The sequence below is a fragment of the Melozone crissalis genome, unplaced genomic scaffold (assembly GCF_028551555.1).
Source record: "Melozone crissalis strain CALT ecotype California unplaced genomic scaffold, PUWL_Pcris_2 ptg000023l_1, whole genome shotgun sequence".
NCBI classification, from domain to species: domain Eukaryota; kingdom Metazoa; phylum Chordata; class Aves; order Passeriformes; family Passerellidae; genus Melozone; species Melozone crissalis.
The window spans coordinates 8,718,700-8,739,660 of NW_026535801.1; the positions used below are offsets into that span (position 1 = coordinate 8,718,700).

The following is a 20,961-nucleotide window of genomic DNA, read 5'->3' on the forward strand; positions in this document are numbered from 1 at the left end:
TGAAATCCAACAGAACACAATGGTAGAGGCAGCAGAGAAGGGAAGGACAGAGTGCACCGGTGAGTGTGATGTGGTTTATGTGCAGCAAGGGAAAGGTGCAGCCCTGCACTGGCTTTTACTTCTAGAGCCTTTTTCTATGAGAGCAACTGCTGGACTTTGCAATGAAGATGTGAGAGTGAAAAAAGTGATGGCAAGTCTGTCTGGGAAAGGAGATACAGAGCATTGTGTGCAGTTTAAATGCTGTTAATAAGAGAAGGAGGTACTTTGACAACATCTTCTGTCTTGACACTTCCATCTCTGTGACCTCTAGCTGCTTGGACACGGTGACATTGAAAGTATGTGAAAGTGACTGTGCTGTGAATATCGGTTTGCACAGGAAAGAGGGTAGGTTGGCAAATGCCTTCTGTCCTGGCACATCTGTCAGTCAGAACTGCAGCTGGAAAAGCTTTACTCTAATGATGGACTCAGCCACTTTGAGAGAACGTGCTGATGCTATATATATAATTTAGGAGGAAAATGTTCATCACCAGTGTGTTTTGTCCAGCTTACAGACTGCAAAGGCACTATAAAGGCCAGCAGTGGCTTTTTGTTGTAGAACTCTTCCTTTGCGAGCAGCTGCTGGACATTTTGAAGGGGTCTGGGATCTGCGAGAGTTAGAGTGCAAGATGGCACACAGATCTTGAGGGAAAGTGCATATCTCCAGGGAGCTGGATGCAGCTCAGTGGGTGTGAGTTACATGTTGAGCAGCTGGTGGCACAGAAAAGGTTCTAAAACGAAGAGGTTGTGGTGCAATTGCCTTTTCTTTTGCAGCCTATGAACTGCACAGCCAACACAACCACACGATAGCGCTGTTGACTCACAAAACAAGGACACGCACTGGGCCCAGCTCAAAACCACCGCCAGGACAGAGCCGGGTCAGAAACGTCCCTGCTCGCAAATTAGCTCTGTCAGGACAAAAAGGTTTGGCTGATCTTCCCCTTCCAAGTACCAACTCTTCCTTGCAGCACATTCAAATGCCCTAACAAGCCTTTTCACTCTCACAGAGTCCAGTAACAAACTTGAAAACATCTGCCAAAGCCAGGGCTCATGAAAGTGTCAGTGGAGAAAGCTCTTTGCTGCCTACAATTTCAACTGCCCCCATCAAACTACAAACACATCCCTGCTATAGCCCCTTTCCTTCTCAGCTCTGGGTACCATCCTAAGCCTTCAGTCTCACAGAGTCGGGATCCAAATGGGATGGCACCAGGGACTGCTCACACACTAAAGCTACAACGACAAAAACTCAACAGCTTGGCATCTGCATTCCCACTGACTGTTCAACAGCTCTAACTCAGAGAACTTGGGAAAAGCCTTTAAATTCACTGAGACCCCCCAAAGTGCCCATCCAAATTTGCTTTCTTTGCCAAAGAGAGGAACTAGAACTACATCTCAAAAGAAATGGCATTTCCTCGTCCAAAATCCAAAACATCCAGGGACTGATCCCCTACAAAGGTGTCAGGTATGTTACTGTTACTGGGCATTACCTGCATGGGGCACTAGATATGCTGTACACCAACACTCAGTGTAGCTGCTTACCTTGTCCAAAAGAAGTGTGCTAGCACAATTTCAAGAAGGCTGACTCTGAGAAGTGGAAACCACATGCCAAATTGAAATCTTTCAGGAGGGAGACCACCTTTCAAAGATGGATACTGACTCCATGATTGCACAAATTGAGTCAGTGCTTCCAAACAAAATATACCAGGAGAGAAAGTTGCTGCCACCCTTGAGCTGCACAATGCAGCTTTTTAGCTGCACCTAAACACTGGGGCTACTTGCTTTCCTTCCCATGAGAAAGCATTGCCATTCTCATTCAGGAACTTACCAAGCAGAAGTTGTGTACCACATCCAGCACTGACTGTGTCCAACAATGGCTCCTACACAGAAATGTCTTGCTGGGCTATACCATGCCCTTAGCTTCTCACTGCTACACAGCCCTGTGTTCTGCCTCTCTTGTCATCTCAATCTAACTGGAAACACTTCTAGCACAGCAGCACCATCTGGGTGAAGAGAAGGAGAAATGAAGCACATGTTTTTATCCTGGCACATTTTTGTGTGAGACTCCTATTGGGACCTTTAATCCTTATGAAGCTGCAATGTGCACAGCGGTCCTTTGGGCTGAGAATGTCTGTGCAGAGAGCTGATCCCTATGGCCTTTGTGCCTACTGACACTTTCTGTGTTGGCTACTTCAAGCTGCTGGACATGCTGGTGCCACTGATGTGACACACAGGGTGTGCATGAGTGTTGGGGGCTTCCTGCACCTGCTGGGTATGGGCCCCATCCTCCTCCCTGAGGGGCACAGGTGCTGACAGTGCTAGGTGCCAGACTGTGCAACCATGCCCCCCAAATGACCTCCTGGCTATCTTAGCTTATCTGGCACAGTGGAGACTGCAGCAACCTTCCTGTGGCTGGCCCTGAGCCCCTCCACTACAGCCTGAGCTATGCTGGGCAAGGTGAGGGGATCACCTGGGCAGCTAGTGAGTAATGGTGTCCTTTGGCTTTACTGCTGCACAATGGGCTCTTCCCATGGCCCTGCCTGCTCCCTGAGCCCACCCCTGCTGCCCTGCTCCCTGTGCTGGGGGAGTCTCAGCAGCTGGCAGGACCACTCCTGCCTCCTGTGTTTGTATCCCTGGTAAAGTGTACTATCCTTGCTTTGGCTGGAGATGCCAGGCCATGCCATGCCATGCTATCCTATTCCATTCCATCTCATCCCATCCTAACTCCCCTGGCTGGCAGGGACATGTTCATCTCCTGAGCTGTTGCTTTCCAGGGCACCCTTGGTCATTCAGGGAATCCTAAGAGTATGGCCCTTGCCCTCCCCAACCCTTTTCACACCCAACAACCCCCCCTCATTCTCATCTTTCCTTCCCAGGGGACACAGGGGCCCATGGGATTCCTGGCCTGCAGAGAGAACCTTCTTTACCCTGACAGCTCTGGAGAATTAAGTAGCACAGCCTGATGAAGTTGCTGGAGGGCATCATCCCAGTGCTGCTGTTTGTGCTTTTCCTTTTCAGCCAGTGCTTCCTCCCTGGCAGTCATCAGCCTGGATCTGGCTTCAGGCCTTTCTGTCCAACTGGTGCCTTCTGCAATGTCTCCAAGGGGATAAACTTCAGTGGATGTCTGGCTGCAAACCAACAGGGCCAGGGCCAGTCTGTGCCTGCAGCTGGAGCCCAGAGGCCTGGAGAGGCTCAGCCATGCATGGAGCAGCTGCTTTGCTGCAGCATGGCAGTGACATCCTGCCAGCCCTGCCCTGCCAGCCCCATGGCAGAGATGTCATACCTGACATAGTGGTGACAGCAGTGCAGCTTGGCAGAGGAAACACAGGAAATTCAGGAGCATCCAGGCTTTACAGCTGCTTTACCTGCAAAGCAATTGCAGTGAGGTTTTGCAGAAAAAGCTCTTAATGTATTAAACTGTCTGATATATGAGTGAGAACTGTGCTAAGCCAAGATTTTGACCTAACAGCTTGAGTTTCAACATTCATCAAGTCAGATTGGCAAGAGCTGTTCTGAAATGTTTAATAAGCTTTTTGTTTTAAGATTTACTTTACAAGGCAACTTGTATCACTTTCATCAGTATCTCAATACAAAAGTCTTACAATGCTTTGTTTGCTAAAAAACTACAACATGGAACTGGGGGTTAGGGAGTTGTCTCCTTTTGCCAGCTGTTTTGGGAGGAGGGCTGTCCCACAGCCTGCTGCTGCTGGAGGCTGCTGGACTCAAACAATAAGTTACACAAGTTCTGTACATAATTACAGTCAGAGTATGCAGCTGTATAATACACCACAGGTAAACACCACCAGGGCCCATAACTACTACAAAGGAGAGCTTTTTCTTGAAGATTTCAGTTTATTTGACTATGGATAAATCTAATCTATCAGGGGACTGACATCCATCTTTCTTAGGCACTGATCCAGGCAGAATTGCCTTGCAGAAAAAACTGGCTCTTTTGCAAACTTGGGCATTATTAAAAAATTTTTATGTAGCTCTCAAGTCTTCAACAAGTTTATAAAAATAATTATTTGCTAGTCTTGTGCCCACCTTCAAACACAGAATTACTTGAATAACTTCATATTCTCTTTTTGCATTAGGCTCACTGCAGTATTAGAGCAGGCAGAAACTTCGGAATCTTAATTAGTCCAACTGTGACCCAACCAACGGGATATTTTAGCCTGAACAAAAGAGTTTAAATAAACAAACAAAGTTTGTACCACAACAGCTCAGCTAACTAACACTGAATGAGTTTTCCATGGTGGGGAAAAAAAAAAAAGTTACTATTTCAAGTTTTAGCACAGAATATTCAGGGAAAACATTTTGTAAGCCTATGCTTTGTAAACATTTATACAAATCATTCAGAGTGGCTTTGGAATGGATTTTCAAATCCTTGGCATTGTGCAGGGCAGGAATTAACAGCTCACACTATGAAAACAAGCAACTTTGACATGGAGTTAGAAGAGCAAGAGCACCGAAGGCTCCTGCATCAAGTACTTAAAACTGGGTGTTACTTTGTATTTTATTATAAAGTTTATAGCGTTACAGAGTCCAGCATGGCACCATAAGTAACCTTGTTACAGCATTTGTTTTTGCTTGGTACAAAAAAGCTGATCAGCAGCATAACTGTTACACTGAATCCAGGACTGGAAGGGGTTGGCTTCTTCTGAATAGGGATGAGTCAGTGTTTTAAAATAAAAAGGCTGCATTTTTAAATCTCAAATATGTGCAAAATGCCTTTCAGTAGAGAATGTGGCAGAGGTGTGTGCAATGTTGAAGGGTATGCCCCAACCCCCATACTGCCCATATACTGCAGTCACGTGGAGGGTGAACTCTGGATGGTTACTCACGACTTTGGGTGCTGTTTCCAGGAGTCCTCCTCACAGCTGGTGCTCTCTCCCCACCCCACTCTGTGTCCTTTTATGCAGTGCATCAAGTACTGACATTCATAATTATTCTCTCCCCTCTGCCCCCCCCCCCCTCCTAAAATAAAATTGGTCCATGATAGTTCTAATAAGCTTCCTTCAGGAATTCCAGTAAACTCTCCATCCTAAGACAGCTGTGACTGTTACAATGGGTTTATGAAAGCAAATGCAGCCTGGGAGATGAAGGGCTGCATGTAAAGAGAAGTATCTCCATTTTCCTAGGGTCTTCAACAGCTTGTAAAAACAAGAGCATGGATTCCAATGTTATTATGAGGAAAGCCCCTTGGATTTTGGTGCTTTAGCCTTGATGTTATTTGCTGTTTTCACATGTTGTAGGCAACATAAATAGGGTCCAACTGATCAGCCAAAAATCCATCTCTCAAGTGCATCCGCTGTTTCTCGCCGCGGGAGTTGATGGGAATGACCCCGGGATCCACGATGACCACGACACCAACAATCAGATAATGCTCTTCCAGGACCACGTTGGTCACCAGTGCCACCAGGTCCAGTGCTTCCTGCTCTGAGCCTTCCAGCTCCACCACCACCACCAGCAGGTTTGTCCACGTAAACACAGCACTGTTGGCGCGACACATGTGTTAATGGGGAGGAAAAAACACCTGGACAAGTCACTAAAAGAGATTATTAAAAAAGACAAGGCCTCCCAAAGCTTACAACTAAACCTGAATGCTTTGAGGCTGGAGAGGACCTAAAGCCAATGATATACATAACTCATTATACACATATAACTCAGTATATTATGGATATAGAAAACTCAGTTATGTATATAATTCATTAGGGCCAAACGGGAATAACCCACGTGACAAGACATCATCCATGAAATCCCCGAGATGTGCTTACCACACCCACAGGTGCACATTCTGATACTGCCAAGGAACTTTTAAGTTCTTCTGCTTTAGAAGAAATAATGCTGTGGTCCTTACCATTCTGCAATGCTCTTGTGTGCCCTGATGACAGAGGTTTCGATGTCGATGGGGTGGTACCTCATTCCTCTGAGCTCCAGTGTTTCATCCAAAGAGCCCACCACATACAAGGCATCGTGCCTCTCTGCAACACAGCACACACATTTCAACATCATCACAGCTACAGGACAAACACCGTCACTTGGAGGTGCTTATTTGTGATGTTCTTAGATGTTCCCAGTGCTTCTTAGGGGAAAGAGTCTATAGTGCAAGCTCCAGCATTTGAGAGAATTAAGAGCTCATGCAGCACTTCTGCCTATGACTCCAAGCAACTAAAAGCACAATGAAAAGCATTTCTGGGTCTTCCAGTTTTGTCTTTTCTCTCATGTAATGTAACCTCTGTTCATAAACCCAAGCAAAATCCACCATTAAAACATCTTTTTGTTCCACTGTTCTTACCAGAGAATTCTTCTTTTTTGATCAACACAACCACTTTTCCAATTCCCAAATTTTATTTCTTTTTTTAACAGCTTATACCCACTTGTCCTCATGCCAGCAAAATTCTACTCAGCTTAAGATGCCACAGCTTAAACAGTAAGAACAACTCTGTCCTCTCCCTAGCCTCAGATTTGCCATGTTAAATAAGCAAAGCTCTCCTAGACCCTACTGAAGACCCTGCCCTACTCTCAACATTCATCCTTGAACTCTGTTCAGTTCAATTTTGCTTTTCCTTTGTTAACTATTTCATAGTCTTGTTCAGTTGTGTTACTGGAGGTGAAAATCATGCTGGGAAGTTGTATTCCATGTACACTGTAAATTCACTGCCCAAAGCCTCTTAAAAACTAAAGGACAACTGACATTGTTCCATGGTGATAAAAATCTCTGTGAAATGCCATTTTTCAGAAAGCTACAAGGCACAAAAACTTGCTATTGGGATTCAGTGGCAGCAGTCAGGACACTGACACCATTCATTGAAGTCCAATCACAGAAAACCATCAATACACATTTGTTACTAAGTTACAAGCATTCCCATTCCTTTCCTTAGAATGTTCAGAGAGTTATTTCTTTACATATATGATAACTAAAAGCTGCATCTCCTTTGTACTGTCTCAAGAGAAAACAGAGCAGATAGAAGACAAACTCTTCACCAAATTCAGAGATCTTGGCTTATTAAAAAATCCCAAGATTAACAGTTTATTTTATATACTGGAAAGTTTCTCCTGTATGGGAATAGAATATAAGAAAATAAAGATAGTTTGGAAAGTAATCTTACCCCTAAGGATTTGCAGTTGGGCCAATTATCAAAGATTAGGAACAGGCCTGACTTTAACAGGCCACAGGTGAGAAGAAGAGTGCTATAAAAAAGAGTGGGGCGGCTGGGTGAGAAGGGAACTGGAGTCAGCTAGCTGCTTTGTGAAGCAGAAAAAGTCAGTGCTCTGAGGAGCAGCTCAAGAAACACCAAGAAGGTGTGAAACCTTTGTGATAAGGAGACAGCAGTATGGAACCCCTGTAAATAAGATGGCAACATTCTCCTGTAGACCTTTAACTTCTGAAAGACTGCAAAATCACCGGTGTCAGCGCACGTCCTCAACCTGCTGAACGACAGACCACCTCCCCCTTAACTCAGGAGCGTTCTGTGGTGGAAGTCAGCACAGCCCAGCTGGGCAGCCCCCCAGGAGCAGGTGCAGTGTTTCCCCTACCCCCGCTGGCGTCGGTGAGCTCGGTCCTGCGCAGGAAGCCCAGGTAGCCGGTGCGCGCCCACAGCGTCTGCGTGTCCCCGAAGCTCAGGCGGGCCGTGAAGTGATCGGCGTGCAGCGCCTCCTCTCCATACACCGTGTAGTAACCAGTGGCATTGTGGGGGCTGCTCACCCAGATCTGGGGATAAACCAAACCGAATCCAGCTGCAATGAACACAGGTTACTGTGCCAGGCACGGAGAGCATCGCTAACTCATTTAAAAGATCTGTTTCACTGACAATTTTGATTACAGTTTTATTGAACACATTAACTTCTGACCAGAGAAAAGCAGTTTTAGGTACATGCAGTTGGGGGATGGTAAAGGCCATAAAAAAAAAATGAACCAGGCATCTGTCTTGCTGGAAAGGAACACCTGCTAACCTATTAGCTGGGCATCTCATTACACAACAAAAGAAGCCTATAAAACAAAGGTCAAACCAAGCAGCAAATTACCTACTGCTGCTGCCCACTGATGGGAGCACATCCCTACCTGCTCTAGCTGCTGGGCAGACACAGACTGTGCAGCCACATGTGCAGGAGTGCACACAGTGCCAGCTCTCTGTGGGGCTCATTCACACCCCACTCAGGGGAAGGAAGGCATTTATCTAACAGGAGGTATCCATGTATCACATCACTGCCCACACACACAGTGCAGCAGTGCCAAAGCTTTACCTCTCCTAAATGGGAGTCTCCCAGAGGTCCCTTGGTTTCTGTGTGTGCTATGATGACCTTGACTCCTGGAAGAATCTTCAATAAGAAGCAAACAGAAGTTAAGAAAATGAAAAGAAATTTATCAAAAGAAATGTTAAACAGTCTGTGCTTCCCTTTCTACTCCTTTCTGCACCACACACACCAACTATCTCTTCCTACTACAGTTGTTTAATTTATTAAATAATTCTAACTCTGAGCAGCTGTTTTGCAGCTTCAGTGTTGGTTTCACACCTAGAAAATGCCTTCCACATGAAGGTCTCAGATTTGTTTTGGTGGTAGCAATTCATCCTATTGCTTCATGTTATGTACCTGGTTTCACTTGACTACTCACTCACAACCTGTTCTCCTGGCCACATTGTGATTAGCCAATCTCATCCCACATATTCTTTAATGAGATCCCGGTGATGCAGCTCCCCACCCAGGTGAGGGCCATGAGGACATCAGGAGCGTCATAATGGCTTTAAACTGAAACAGGAGGTTTAGAGTAGGTGTTGGGAATAATTCTCCCCTGTGAGGGGGGTGAGGCACTGGCTGCTAAAGGTCATCCAGAGAAGGCTGTGGCTACCTCACCCCTGGAAGTGTCCAAGGCCAGGTTGGACAAAGCTTGGAGCAACGTGGTCTAGGGGAAGGTGTCCCCCCACCCCTGGCAGATAGGGACTGGAATGAGATGAGCTTTAAAGTCCTTTCTAATCCAAACCATTGCTTGCTTCTGAGAGGAGGAAGGATGACACTCTCACCTTGCCAGACTCCATAAGTGGCAGACTGTGTGGAGAACCTCTCTCTACCAAACGCACCCTGAGAAAATAGGAATGAACACATTTGTACAAGGCTTTAAGAACTGCTGGAGATTAGGATTTTTTTCTTCTCTTTTTTTTCCCTTTCTCTCTCAGGGAATTTTCTCCCATCTGCTGCCTAAGAGATAATAATGACTGTATTTAAGAGAGACAAAAGATGCAGCCAAGGAGGAGGGGGAAAGGTGCAGCTGGCTGCACTCTTGTAGCTGAGGGGCTTTCTCTTGGGAGACAGCCCTGCTGTCTTCTGCTGCTCTTTGGGCTCTTCCCTTACACTTCAACCCAGCATCCTGTACACCAGTACACTCCATGGTTCCTGTTACAATTGCAGAGTTTCTGCTATGTTCTGTTTGCCACTCAGGGAAGGCTGAGGAACAGGGCTGTTTTGGTTTGAAGAAGGAATAAAAAAGACTACAGGAGATTCTAACTGTGCTATTTCCACTACCTAAAGGATTGTTAGGGAGCAGGTTTCTTGGAATTGCACAGCACAGGGATATAATATGGCAAGGAGTCAGCTGGCTGCTGCCAAGGATAACTCAACAGAGCAATGCAATGAGGCTGAAGCTTGTTCTCCACAGACATTGAAGGGTTAATGCTGTAACACAGACTGTACCTGTCATGTCGAAGGGCTCTCATATCTACATAGACTGTTGTTGGATCTGGTCCTGCTGTTCCCTAAGAATAAGGAGGAAGAAACAAATTCAACATCCTGCTTTCATTCTCACAGCCACATAAATTCACATATTTCCTCTCTCTTTTTTACAGACACTTAGAAAGCACTTCCCTAATGTCCAAGAAATAAAGTAGCCCCCCATTCTACAGTGACTACTGTAGAGCCTTTGCTTTTTATGGAATCAGTCAATGAATGCACAGGTGAAGTATATAGTACAGATAAGTCTAAGTCTGCCCAAATTTTAGATTTAAAATTCAGCTTTTAGGATTTTATTTGAGTAAGCACCTGCTCTGTAACCCACATAGGCAGTGCAAAAGGATGCAAGCACAAACCCATGTGGGCCTAGTCCCTAACACTGCAGAAGCAGATGGACTTTAGGACGTGACAAGCACACATGCATCACTATACCTGTTCAGCCAGCTTGCCCAGCCTGTTTGGCTGACAGCAGGACCACAAACAGAAGTAACAGAGGCCATCAAAGTGTGGGAAACAGAGAGAAAGGGGAAAAAAAGAAAATACAAACAAAGAGGCACTGGAAACATAAGATACACACAGTAAGACAGAAAACAAAACTTACACTGTTTTAGAATGAAAAGAAAATTTCCATTTCAGATTATTTAAGAGCTTGGCACTATTAGGTAGTTCTTTTGGAAACATGCAAATCTCAGCTCATGTAACAAAAGAAGGCTACAGCAACTCATACATTGCTTTATAATAAATCCCTTCTCCCTCTGTAAGACTGTTTGCAGCTTCAGAAACACCTCAGTGAGCCAGTTCAGCAAGGCTGGAAGACATGTATTTAGCCTGCTAATTTGTATCAGAAGTTTCGTCATTCATTTACATTCATTTAAATCCAATTTAAAAAGTCTAATGGAGGAATGGGGAAAAAATGGGGAAAAAGGGGTAGAAAACCCACTAAAAAGGGTCTAAAGAATGGAAAACAAAGATGAAAAAGGCATAAAATGAATGGGAAGTTTAACTGCCCAGCAGTCCTGTATTCCTCACTAGGTTTTTTTGGAGAACTTTTTATGCTGCCATTCAGTATTTTGCAGAAAAACTGTTTCTCACCCATTTATCCCAAACTGGCTTTTGAAATTTTTATTCACACAGGCAATTTGGAAAGCTATTCTTTCACAGTTGGCAGCTTTATTCAATGTTAAAATCTTAATTTGCTGTCATCTTGATTTCATGTGTATCCTTCCTGTTTTTCCATCTATTGATTTATAAAAATCACTCTGACATTTCTTTATAACCATTTAGCTTGGTCTTGTTAAAAATCCTTTCTTCTTTAATTGTGAAAGAAACTCTAGAAACTAAGGAAACAATTGTGAATGGCAACATATTGAAGTAACTCATGCCCCAGAATATCTCTCTTGTAGGAAAACCAGAACACTGTAATATATTCTGAGAGATAAAAAGGCTTTTCTTCATCTAGTGGGCACCAAGGAAAAAAATAAAGGAAGAAAGAAGTTTTGCAGAAATACAGTAGCAATTTTTATAGAATCCTATTTTACTAAGTGTAATCCATAGTAATAAAATTGGAAATTAAATTTACAATTACACATACTTAATCCATGTGCCCCATAAGACATTCCCCACATACAAAGCTACATACTTATTTACTAACTCAAGCATCCTCCAAACTCCAGGGTGCTTTTCCCACTTTCTAGTCCATGCTAACTTAATAGCTGATTTTTCAGGTAAATTTTGGAAAATATATATATATATATATATATATATGTATATATAATGTATGTATGTTTTTTTAATCTCCTGACTGGAAAACAAATACCTCATTAAGAAAAGCTAGATTTCATCTGGTTAAATTACACATTAAAGATTATTATCAGCTGAATACTAAACTATCAAAGGTGGTTCTGGCCCACAGAATGTCATTATCTCCAGACTGTTAAGCATGGCTGAGTACTTTATGGGCATATCCTCCCTCTCAAAGCTTCCAATTTCACAACTTAAAAGTAAATAAGAACCAGTCCAGCTCTCACACAAGGTGAGACAAAAATCTTTGCATGTTGCTAATACTCATTTGAGATCTTTAAAAATTAAAAAAAGCCTGTGTTAATTTTCTTGAGTCTTATTTGTGAAATTCTGTCTTCCATTTAATTCCACATTATACAAAACAAGACAAAATCTGAATCACACAAAAGCTGAAACAGCATTGCTTGTAACATGTAATATTTATGTACAGGAAGCTGTTTATTTAATGCATAGCAGGAAGGAAACAATTTTCTTAGTACTGACCTCTGGATTAGAAAAGCAAATCAACTGATCAATTAGTACAGAAAAGTGAAAATATCATAATCAACATAATATTAATCATCTTATTAAAAAGCTTAATTTTAATTGGTGATGAAGCAAGCAAGCAATGGAGCTCCAGTTCATTACAAAAACGAATGTATTCACCTGAAGATGATTTTCTACCAGGTCCCCAGAGATTCTGTGCAAGCAAGCATCTTGATATATACAGCAATTTAACCTCAATATACAGCAGTTTAACCTCACCTGTAAGCAAATTGCTACGTTGACCCTGCAGCCAAAGGTGGTGCTCACTGCACGGGCAGACAGGCCCAGGTCTTTGAAGAGCTTGGAGAAAGACTGGGTGAGGGTGATCCTGGGTCTCTCCTCGGCCACCACCATGCAGGTGCGCACACACGACAGGTTCACCCCCTTCATCTGGGATGTGGGGACACAACAAACACTGTCACTGCAAAGGCAGCAACTCCAGAGACAAACTGGTTTAACTTTTTTACTTTAAAAGCAATAGAGTAAGACATGAGCTGTTTAACACTACAGAAATGGTGTAGCTGCAACACAGTCCCTCAGCATTTTGAGCTGAAAACCCTCAAAATGTCATTTTGCTACAGGGCTGGGGTGGCCAGGGACCTGCTAGCTCCCAGCACTGCACAGTTCAGGTGTCCCAGACATCACCAGCTCCTCTCAATGTGAATGTGAACCTGGAGAAACTGGCTGTGGGCCAGGATTTCCTTTGGTGAGGAAATTCCTTGTTCCAGTGGAAAAAGATTTTTTTTTGGTCTTTATTGACAGCTTACAGTACAATCACTTTTTTGTGAGGGAGCTGCCACACATTCCCAATGGAAGTCCTGGGCAGCTGAGTTACTACAGCTGTGGGAATGCTCCTTGTTCTTCAAGGAAATTAAATCTGAGTTGAGAGATTTCCCTCAAAAATAAATAGATGCACTAGAGTGTAACTGATGTTAAGAATCAAAGAGTCATATAGCATATGCTTTGGGTGGGAAGGAAAGGACTTTAAAGCTCATCTCATTCCAGCCTCTCTGCATGGGCAGGGACACCTTCCTCTAGATCAGGCTGCTCCAACCCCCTCCAACCTGGCCTGGAACACTTCCAGGACAGGGAAGATTGAACTTAACACTTTTGGTATCAAGTGGTATCTGAAACTAAGTGACACATGGTGAGTTCTGGGAGCCTTTTGGCTATTTTGAGTGAAGTTTGTGTTTGGTGGGATTTTGGGATTTTTCCTTCTGTTGGTATGCGATTTGTCTGGGATTTTTTTTGTTTGGTGTTGGGTTTTTTACTTGTCTCAGACACAAACAAGTTGATAGGCTTGCTATGTATTTTGCCTAAAACCTCAAAAACATCCAGGAGCACAGAGGTTGCACAAATAACTAAAACAGAAAATATAAGACTTTTTTACCTCCACCAGAAACACGGAAGCTGAATATTCCAGCAGTCTCAAAACTCCCCAAAAATCAAGTCATATTGGAAGGCTCTCACAGGAACACTTAAAGCCTCATCTTCTCCAAGCCAAAATGAAGTATTTTTAGGAAGATACTGAAGTATTTTTGGGAAGATACAGGTGTGTTGATGTCAGAATGTGGGAAAATGAAGGCCACTCACCCGGAGAACATCAGTCTGTGTGCCGAGGCCCTTGGTGCATATCTCCATCACAGAGTAGGAGCAGAAGGTGACACGCACTTTGTACTGGCTGACAGCAGACAGCCACAGAGACACATTGCTCTCCAGCTCCAGAGGGGGCACCAGGATGGACTGGTGACCTGAATATATGCTGGGGAGAGGAAGCAAGAGGAACAGGAAAATTTAATTAATTAATGTATATGGCAAGCTTTAAAAGGCAAAAAAATTGTAGCTTTGTGAGATGTGCTGCATTAGAGTAGGTATCTGGTTGAATCAAGTCAAGACTCACTCATTTTAAGAAACATGTAACTGCTTCTTTTAGCAGTATTTCTTACTGCATACTAATCTTGCAGTGAACACCTTAAAGGTCTTGTCAAAACATATGGTTTAATCTCAAAATACTTTAAAAGGATTTACTTAATCAACGTGAAACAGACAGATAAGTCCTGTTTTTTTTCTTCCTTGAATTTGGTATGCAATTAATTCCACTTGCAAACCTGAAGTTACTCCAGTGACTAACTGACTTAAATGGATTTTCTTATCACAAAAGGTGTTTTCTGAATGACTGATAAAAAAGTTAATTTGGGTTTCTTTGACAATTCCTCCCTGAGGTTCTAGAGAGGGCTGAGAACAGGTGAGGAGAGGCAGAGCTCCAGAGCATACCTGCACAAGCACCACAGAGCAAAGCCCAAGCCACAGTAGGGGTCCAGGCAAATGGCAATCTGTCGGGATGGGTACAGCTCACACTGCAGCTTTATCGAGCGACATAAGGCACTTGTAGCTGCGTGTGACATCTGCAGGAGGAAAACATAACCTCTCAGGGACCTTAGAACAAGGGTTTCACATATTTACTTATAAATTTAAAGGAATAAAACATGATTATCTCTTGTTACTGTACCTTTACTCCTGCTAATATTCCAGTAGTAGACACACTGAAGTCCAAGTATGCCAACATATCTGGAGATGTAGGTCTGAAAACACTAGCCAGCTTCTTTTTAGGCATATCATCTATTTAAAATACATAAGCAGAAGAGAGTACCATGTTATTTTGGGAAACAGGCACAGGACAAAAAATGTATCTTTACAGCATTATCATCAGATCTGCCCTATAGTTTCTAGACAGCAATTTTAATGTAATGCACAGCACCATCCACTCAATCAGGCAGTTATGGTGTAGTAAAATAAATGTATCACTCTTCAAACTATTTCCATTTTGGCTATCCTACCTGTATCCAAAATAGTGGGCCACGTTTTAATATCTACAGCTGCTGCAGCCTCCTTGGACCTGAGCAGTTTCATTATAGCTTGGGTGGTCAATATACATGCAGACTTACTGACCTGCAAAAGGCAAAGCATTAAGACCATTATTAAAACCAAGGAGTGCATGCTCAAAGTCATGTCATATGCATCAGATGAGATAACCAATAAGATGAAGAGATGAAGACAGTAATTGGAAACAAAGCAAAATAGATCACGACAATAAAAGACCATTTAAAATAAGTTTCTACAGAATTCATTACTGACTCAGCCACAGCACACTGAGTATTTATTTTCTATCTTATTTTACACTGACTGTGGCAAAGCAATTAATCAGGCTGAATCAAGCATTCCCCACTCCCCAAAAGCACAGGGAGAGCAATGTCTCACCTACCTCTACAATCATTTTGACAGTGGGCAGAGTGGTAGCAAGGTTCTGTGGATGAGGCGGGCGGACAGTGATGGGAACACAGCCAGCATACAAACAGCCATAGAAAGTTGCTATCAAGTCCACTCCTGGAAAGGATATTTGTGAAATTAAAGCAATTTTTATCATATCAATAGGCCACATTCTTTCACCAAAATCAAAAAACACACTGATTTGTGTTATTAAGACAGAAGGATTTGTCACAAGTGTCTGTTCAAATCAACAGTCTGTTCCACAACCAGTTTAAAATGTTTTGCATTTAAGAGCTAGCAAAAACTACTCCAAGCCAATTAACAGACAGAACTTCTTCTCTTGTGCTGTGTAATTGTGGGTTTTGCTGTGTTGCTTTACCTGGAGGGTAAACCAGGGCCACGTGGTCACCAACGTTCAGGCGTCCCTTCTCCATCAGCGCCACTGCCACTCTCTCTGCCCTCTTGTGCAGCTGGATGCACGAGGCAGTGCTGGCTACAGTACCCTGCACAGGAGACAGGTGACAGCAGAAACCTTTACAGGAACAGCAGCAGCTCAGCCACTTGGATATTGACATGAAATGGGTAAACCAAGAGGGTTTCTCCTGGAGACATGTGAACACACCAACATATGGCACAGTAGCTCATTAGTCCGCAGCTATTTAAGAAAGGTGCTCACCAACAGGTAATTTTTCTTTGTGTCCAAGTTTTGTGTTTACTTTTGCAGAGTCTACAGGTCAAGAGTAAAACCTGCCTGAACAAAATGACCTGGGAAAGGCTGCTTCATACTAGAAAACCTCCCTCAAAATCTTTACTCTGAGAGAATAAACCAATTTAACAGTAACAATGTTGAAACAATTTCTTTTGCTAAAACACAGTCTCAAAAGAAAAGTTGGAAAGTTTGAACTATGTCCTAAACTCTTTTGCCCTTCTGAATGAGACCTACAAATCCTTTACTTCCCAAAGACTGCTGCTGTACTTTCTGGAAGACTCCTGTCTGCAGTACAGCACAGCACAGGGCAGATCCAATTTGTCCCTGGGCTCTTACTGTCACTCTATGTGCCATCCTTTTTGAGGGCAGAGCCTAGCCCAGGGCAAGGCATCAGTATCCCCTGCAGGATGTGACAGTGCTCCTGGAAAATTTGATTCCAAAGCTGTCCCAAGGGCTCTCTACTTAGGCTCTAGAGCTTCTTATCAGGAAATTCTCCTTTTCTGACTTACAGTTTACCCTTGTGCTCAGGAATGAAGACAGAATCATGGCTTCCATTACTATGACAAAAGCTGTATTCTGGCAGGAAACGCAATTACTGCAATGTTTTAAGCTAGGTAGAATGCATACTTTTATTCCAGAAGTGGAATAAAACATACAACATAAAATTCCGAAGTTGAAAAACTTATGCTGCTTACTAAGTAGCAATTTTTGTCTGCTTCATTAAAATAATCTGCAACATTTCAGGAAAAGACTTCTAGAAGGAATTTTCTTAGAATCTAATAATCTTTTGCTTTGGTTTTAGTCTCCAAGTTGCATCTTACCTTGGAATTCAACAGAAGGAAGAGTGGATGGTCTGGAGTTGTCTGAGCTCGCCACTGAAGAACATCTGCTAAATACAGGAACTGAAAGGGAAGAAAAAGGAGACACTCAAATTCACTCAAAGTACCTCAGGTTTATTTCCTGGTCTTCTCTCATTCTGAATAAGCTAATTCAAATAGTTAATAATGCCAGGAGCCCAGTGTCACCTTTCTTGCCTGGTCATTGTCCTCCAGCTGGCTAACATCTCTGCCCGAGGCTTGTGCGATCCTCTTGCCAGCTACGAGGTTTCCCACAATCATTGATGCAGGACCAACATCTGCATTTTGAAAAGAGCAGTGCAAATGAGGAAAAACAACCTGGGGAACGCAGGACATCATCTGCATTTTGAAAGAACAGTGCAAAATGAGGACAAACAACCTGGGGAACAAGCAGCAATTCAGCCTGTAGGTGCCAGTCTGGCGGAACCAGCACAAACTCTGCTTTCCTCACCTGGCTGTTTCTGCCGAGGCTTGGGCAGGTTGGTGACACAGGTGTGGGGACACATCAGGACGTTGCAAGGATGCAGAGCACCCTCCAAAAAGCGCTGCTTGGTCTCTGAAATATGAATTCCTCCGAGGGGGGCCTTTGGCAAAGTGTTGGCTGGCACCAAGGCAAGGCAGTACACACCTACTTGGTGAATGCTATCAATTGCCTTCACAGAAATTAAACAAAAAAAACCAAACAAACATTCCACATTATCAACTGGGATGTAGCTAGAGCAAGAATTTGAATTCAATTAATTTATAACATTAAAATTTTTACTTGCACCACAATTTGCAAATAAAGGGTCCAATTCTGCACTCACTGAACTCATAGAAGCTGTGCCATGACTTCAATGGGAGCAGGAGCAGACCCAGGACTTTGCTTGTGCCCTCTATCAAGGGGATGCCACCTGCACATCAGGGATTAGGAAAGTCTCTTAAAAGTGGGCAAAAAGTGCAGAGATTTTCAAAAGCCAAAGTTATATCACAGCAAATTTAGCATGTATGGCACAATCACAAAAGCGCAGTAGAACATAAAACTCACAAAATTTAGGAGGGAAGCATCTTTGCTGCCTAAATCTTAAGTGCCTCTTTTAGCTATGACACTTCTAAAAGGAGAAACAAAAATATTTCGTCCCAATACCAGATATTCTCTCCAAAAAGATAAGAAGGCTGAAATTAGACAGAAACCATTATTATTAAACTGCCTTACTCTTAAGAGCAAACTTCCTTTAAGTTGTTCTTTGGATCCTTCCCTTCAGCTGTCCCCAGAGTCTTCCATAATTGATCTCTCCTTTTTCACTTCCTGAGAACTGATTAATTCTAAAATCTGCAAATGCGGATCTACCACAGTTCCCCTTCCTTCTGTCCTTCATCCCCAGGAAAATACAGTAAAATAATGAAGGGGAAAAGTTTTTAATACTTCTTGTTGCAGATCCAAAATAAGGTTGTTAGTGATAAAAAAGCTTTTGGGGATGTTGTGATACTTGGCAGCATACTTGTGAATATTTTCAGAGGTAACTCTCAGTATGAAATCAGAAGAGACATGTAGCATTGACCCAAACAAAACCCATCACCTTTAGGCCTTTGAGAATCCTAGTAGTAGGAAGTTAAAAATACATTCTGAGAGAAAAATCTTACTTTTTACAAAATTCTGTTAATTCTGAACCCTGAAAAAATTATCTTAGTACAGCTCTCTGTGGTTATACTGATAGGTTTTGCTTATGGAAAAAAAATAAAAAAAAAAAAAGAAAAGCTCTAATATTCTCATTTCATGCACCAGCCTTATTCACCTGGAAAGAGAAAAGGACAGACTGACTACCTGTAGAACCCTGCTCATCCACTGAAAACTATCCTCCTCTGAGGCGTCAGGGCGTTGCTCTGCCACAAGCACTATCCGATCATCATGCAAAACGGGCACAGAAAACACTGCTATCCTAAAACACAAAGGACAGAAGAATGATAGGATGCAACACAGGCTGCACAGAGCATGGCTCATCATCACAGGGGCATGGCTGCAACCTCTCATGGCACTGCTTCACACACACAAGCATTATTCATGCCAGATCATCACAAAATCACAGAAAGATTTAGAAGACATGTTGGGTTCCTTGCTGTAATTGCTTTCTGCTGGGGTTAGGTGGGTTTGCAGTCACTCATGTCTGATAGTTCCATACATGTAGGGGCTGTGCAAACCTTGCCTACAGAACTCCATCATGCACACTAGACTTGTAGCCCCTAAATATATAAATAAATATATAAACATATATAAATAAATATATAATGTCTCTTCTGGAAGACAACTATGCCAAATTACTGACAATTACAGGTGCTTGCATTGAAAAATACTTAACTCCCCTTGGGGAATTACCTTAGTTTTAGGTTTAGGATAAAATATTAATAATGCCTCAGCCTGGACTGGTCCCAGTCTGAACCATGAGAGACTCCACTTGTCATTGATCTCCATTGATCATGGAGCCATGGACCACTGAAGAGCACTCAGGCTGGTGATACAACATCTGGTTTCTGTCATTCTGAATAAGCTAATTCAAATATTTAATAATGCCAGGACCCCAGTGTCACCTTTCTTGCCTGGTCATTGTCCTCCAGCTGGCTAACATCTCTCCTCAGAGACCTGTCTCTGAGGGTCCTCCAGCAGCCTGGTTTGGTCTTTAGAACAGGCTGCACAGTTCCTCCCTCAGCCACCCAAAAGACTCAGGGGACACAAGTGTTTTACATCCAGCATATGAGCTTCTTTTGAGAGCCTTAAGAGACGCTTTGAAATAAGTTTTAAACAGACACTTTGGGATCTACCTTTATACTGTGTGAAAGTAATTTAAAATCTATTATGCATGAAGCAGGGTGTGAATATTTACCTTTCAACAACCAAATTCACAACCTAGTGCTAACTTTCCTACAAAACACACATGAAAAAGTTCACATGCACTGCTCCTGTGTGTGCTGTGTCACTTGGTGACTGTCTGTGGGTTAAAAAGAGCAACAAGGCCCAGCCAGCAGTGATGAAGTCTTTAACGCACTCACCTTCCCCGATAGACAAACTTCATGGGCTCAACTGCCAACGCAGTGGCCACCACGTCATCTGCATTGTGCCTGCGGCCACTGACTGTCATCAAGCCATCCAATTTCCCCACCACAAACACCAGATAGTCCTGAAAAGAAGGAAGGATTAGAAACACAGCAGAAAAACCTCCTCACACCTGGCAACGCATGCCTGACTCAAGCCAACAATACTCTCAAGGCCTTTAGGAGGTCCTGAGACAAAGTCCTGCTGAATTCAGGGGCATCATTTTAGAGTTGGGAGTCAGGACAAAGAAGGGCCCTGAGGGGTTGTTCACACTTACAGGACCCACAAAGCCAAGCAATCCTGTCCTTGTGAAGGGCTGGTCTGATACAGGAATGCCAGCTGCTGTCACTGGGATGGCCTGGAAGAACACAGAAGGATTCAGACACTCACTGGACTGACAAGGATTTTCACTCCTTTACTGCCAGAACACATGAAATGAGGTACCACTGCAAGGAAAAATATGGGCAGAAAGATTGAAATGCCTTCAGGCAACTACGCATAAGACCACTGTGTTAATTCAGAGCTAAGATAAATTTAAATGCTCACACAGGCACTACACTGGACTGTGGAATACAGAAGCAGCTGACTGACTGCAGATGAGACTTGCTATTTTTGGTTGCCAGAGACAGAATGTCTCGTAATGATTCTATGAATGAAGCAAAGTGTACTTGGCCAGGGCTTTTTTCTAACTAACTAAAAAACCAAACCAAACCATTAACTGCACACACAAAAAAAGACCTTTAAAGAAAAAATAACTCTATTTCCAAGAAGAAATGCTAGACATGTAACAATTAAAAAGAAATCCAAACCTCAAATACATTCTTGGTGATTCCGAGGAGGCCAAAATATGCTGTCCCAGTTGCTCCTGAATTCACACATATTTCTCCAACCTCATCAGCTTTACACAGATAAGGAGTGCCATCCACCTTTACAACACACATGCTGGCTGCATGAAGGAAGAACACAGAATCACAGTG

At 43.1% G+C, this 20,961-nt stretch overlaps 1 protein-coding gene across 4 annotated transcripts in view; it reads right to left on the reverse strand.

Moving 5' to 3' along the window:
• Nucleotides 1-4,537: 4,537 nt before the first annotated feature.
• The window catches only part of DIP2A (disco interacting protein 2 homolog A), a 78,410-nt gene continuing 61,986 nt past the window's right edge, over nucleotides 4,538-20,961 (reverse strand). The window contains exons 19-39 of one of the 4 annotated variants that reach the window (XM_054277661.1): nucleotides 20,794-20,930; nucleotides 20,262-20,342; nucleotides 19,942-20,069; nucleotides 18,722-18,836; nucleotides 17,369-17,570; nucleotides 17,086-17,195; nucleotides 16,882-16,962; nucleotides 15,731-15,854; nucleotides 15,347-15,468; nucleotides 14,922-15,033; nucleotides 14,594-14,703; nucleotides 14,359-14,489; nucleotides 13,678-13,846; nucleotides 12,304-12,474; nucleotides 10,192-10,221; nucleotides 9,724-9,785; nucleotides 9,057-9,114; nucleotides 8,281-8,355; nucleotides 7,573-7,747; nucleotides 5,894-6,017; nucleotides 4,538-5,528 (exon numbers count right to left, since the gene is read on the reverse strand). In XM_054277661.1, the coding sequence (XP_054133636.1) occupies nucleotides 5,276-5,528; nucleotides 5,894-6,017; nucleotides 7,573-7,747; nucleotides 8,281-8,355; nucleotides 9,057-9,114; nucleotides 9,724-9,785; nucleotides 10,192-10,221; nucleotides 12,304-12,474; nucleotides 13,678-13,846; nucleotides 14,359-14,489; nucleotides 14,594-14,703; nucleotides 14,922-15,033; nucleotides 15,347-15,468; nucleotides 15,731-15,854; nucleotides 16,882-16,962; nucleotides 17,086-17,195; nucleotides 17,369-17,570; nucleotides 18,722-18,836; nucleotides 19,942-20,069; nucleotides 20,262-20,342; nucleotides 20,794-20,930 (2,570 nt within the window). In that variant the 3' untranslated portion in view covers nucleotides 4,538-5,275. Of the gene's footprint in view, nucleotides 5,529-5,893; nucleotides 6,018-7,572; nucleotides 7,748-8,280; nucleotides 8,356-9,056; nucleotides 9,115-9,723; nucleotides 9,786-10,191; nucleotides 10,316-12,303; nucleotides 12,475-13,677; nucleotides 13,847-14,358; nucleotides 14,490-14,593; nucleotides 14,704-14,921; nucleotides 15,034-15,346; nucleotides 15,469-15,730; nucleotides 15,855-16,881; nucleotides 16,963-17,085; nucleotides 17,196-17,368; nucleotides 17,571-17,728; nucleotides 17,811-18,721; nucleotides 18,837-19,941; nucleotides 20,070-20,261; nucleotides 20,343-20,793; nucleotides 20,931-20,961 lie in introns of those variants that run through there. The other 3 variants (XM_054277662.1, XR_008483108.1, XM_054277663.1) reach the window with 3 other exon arrangements.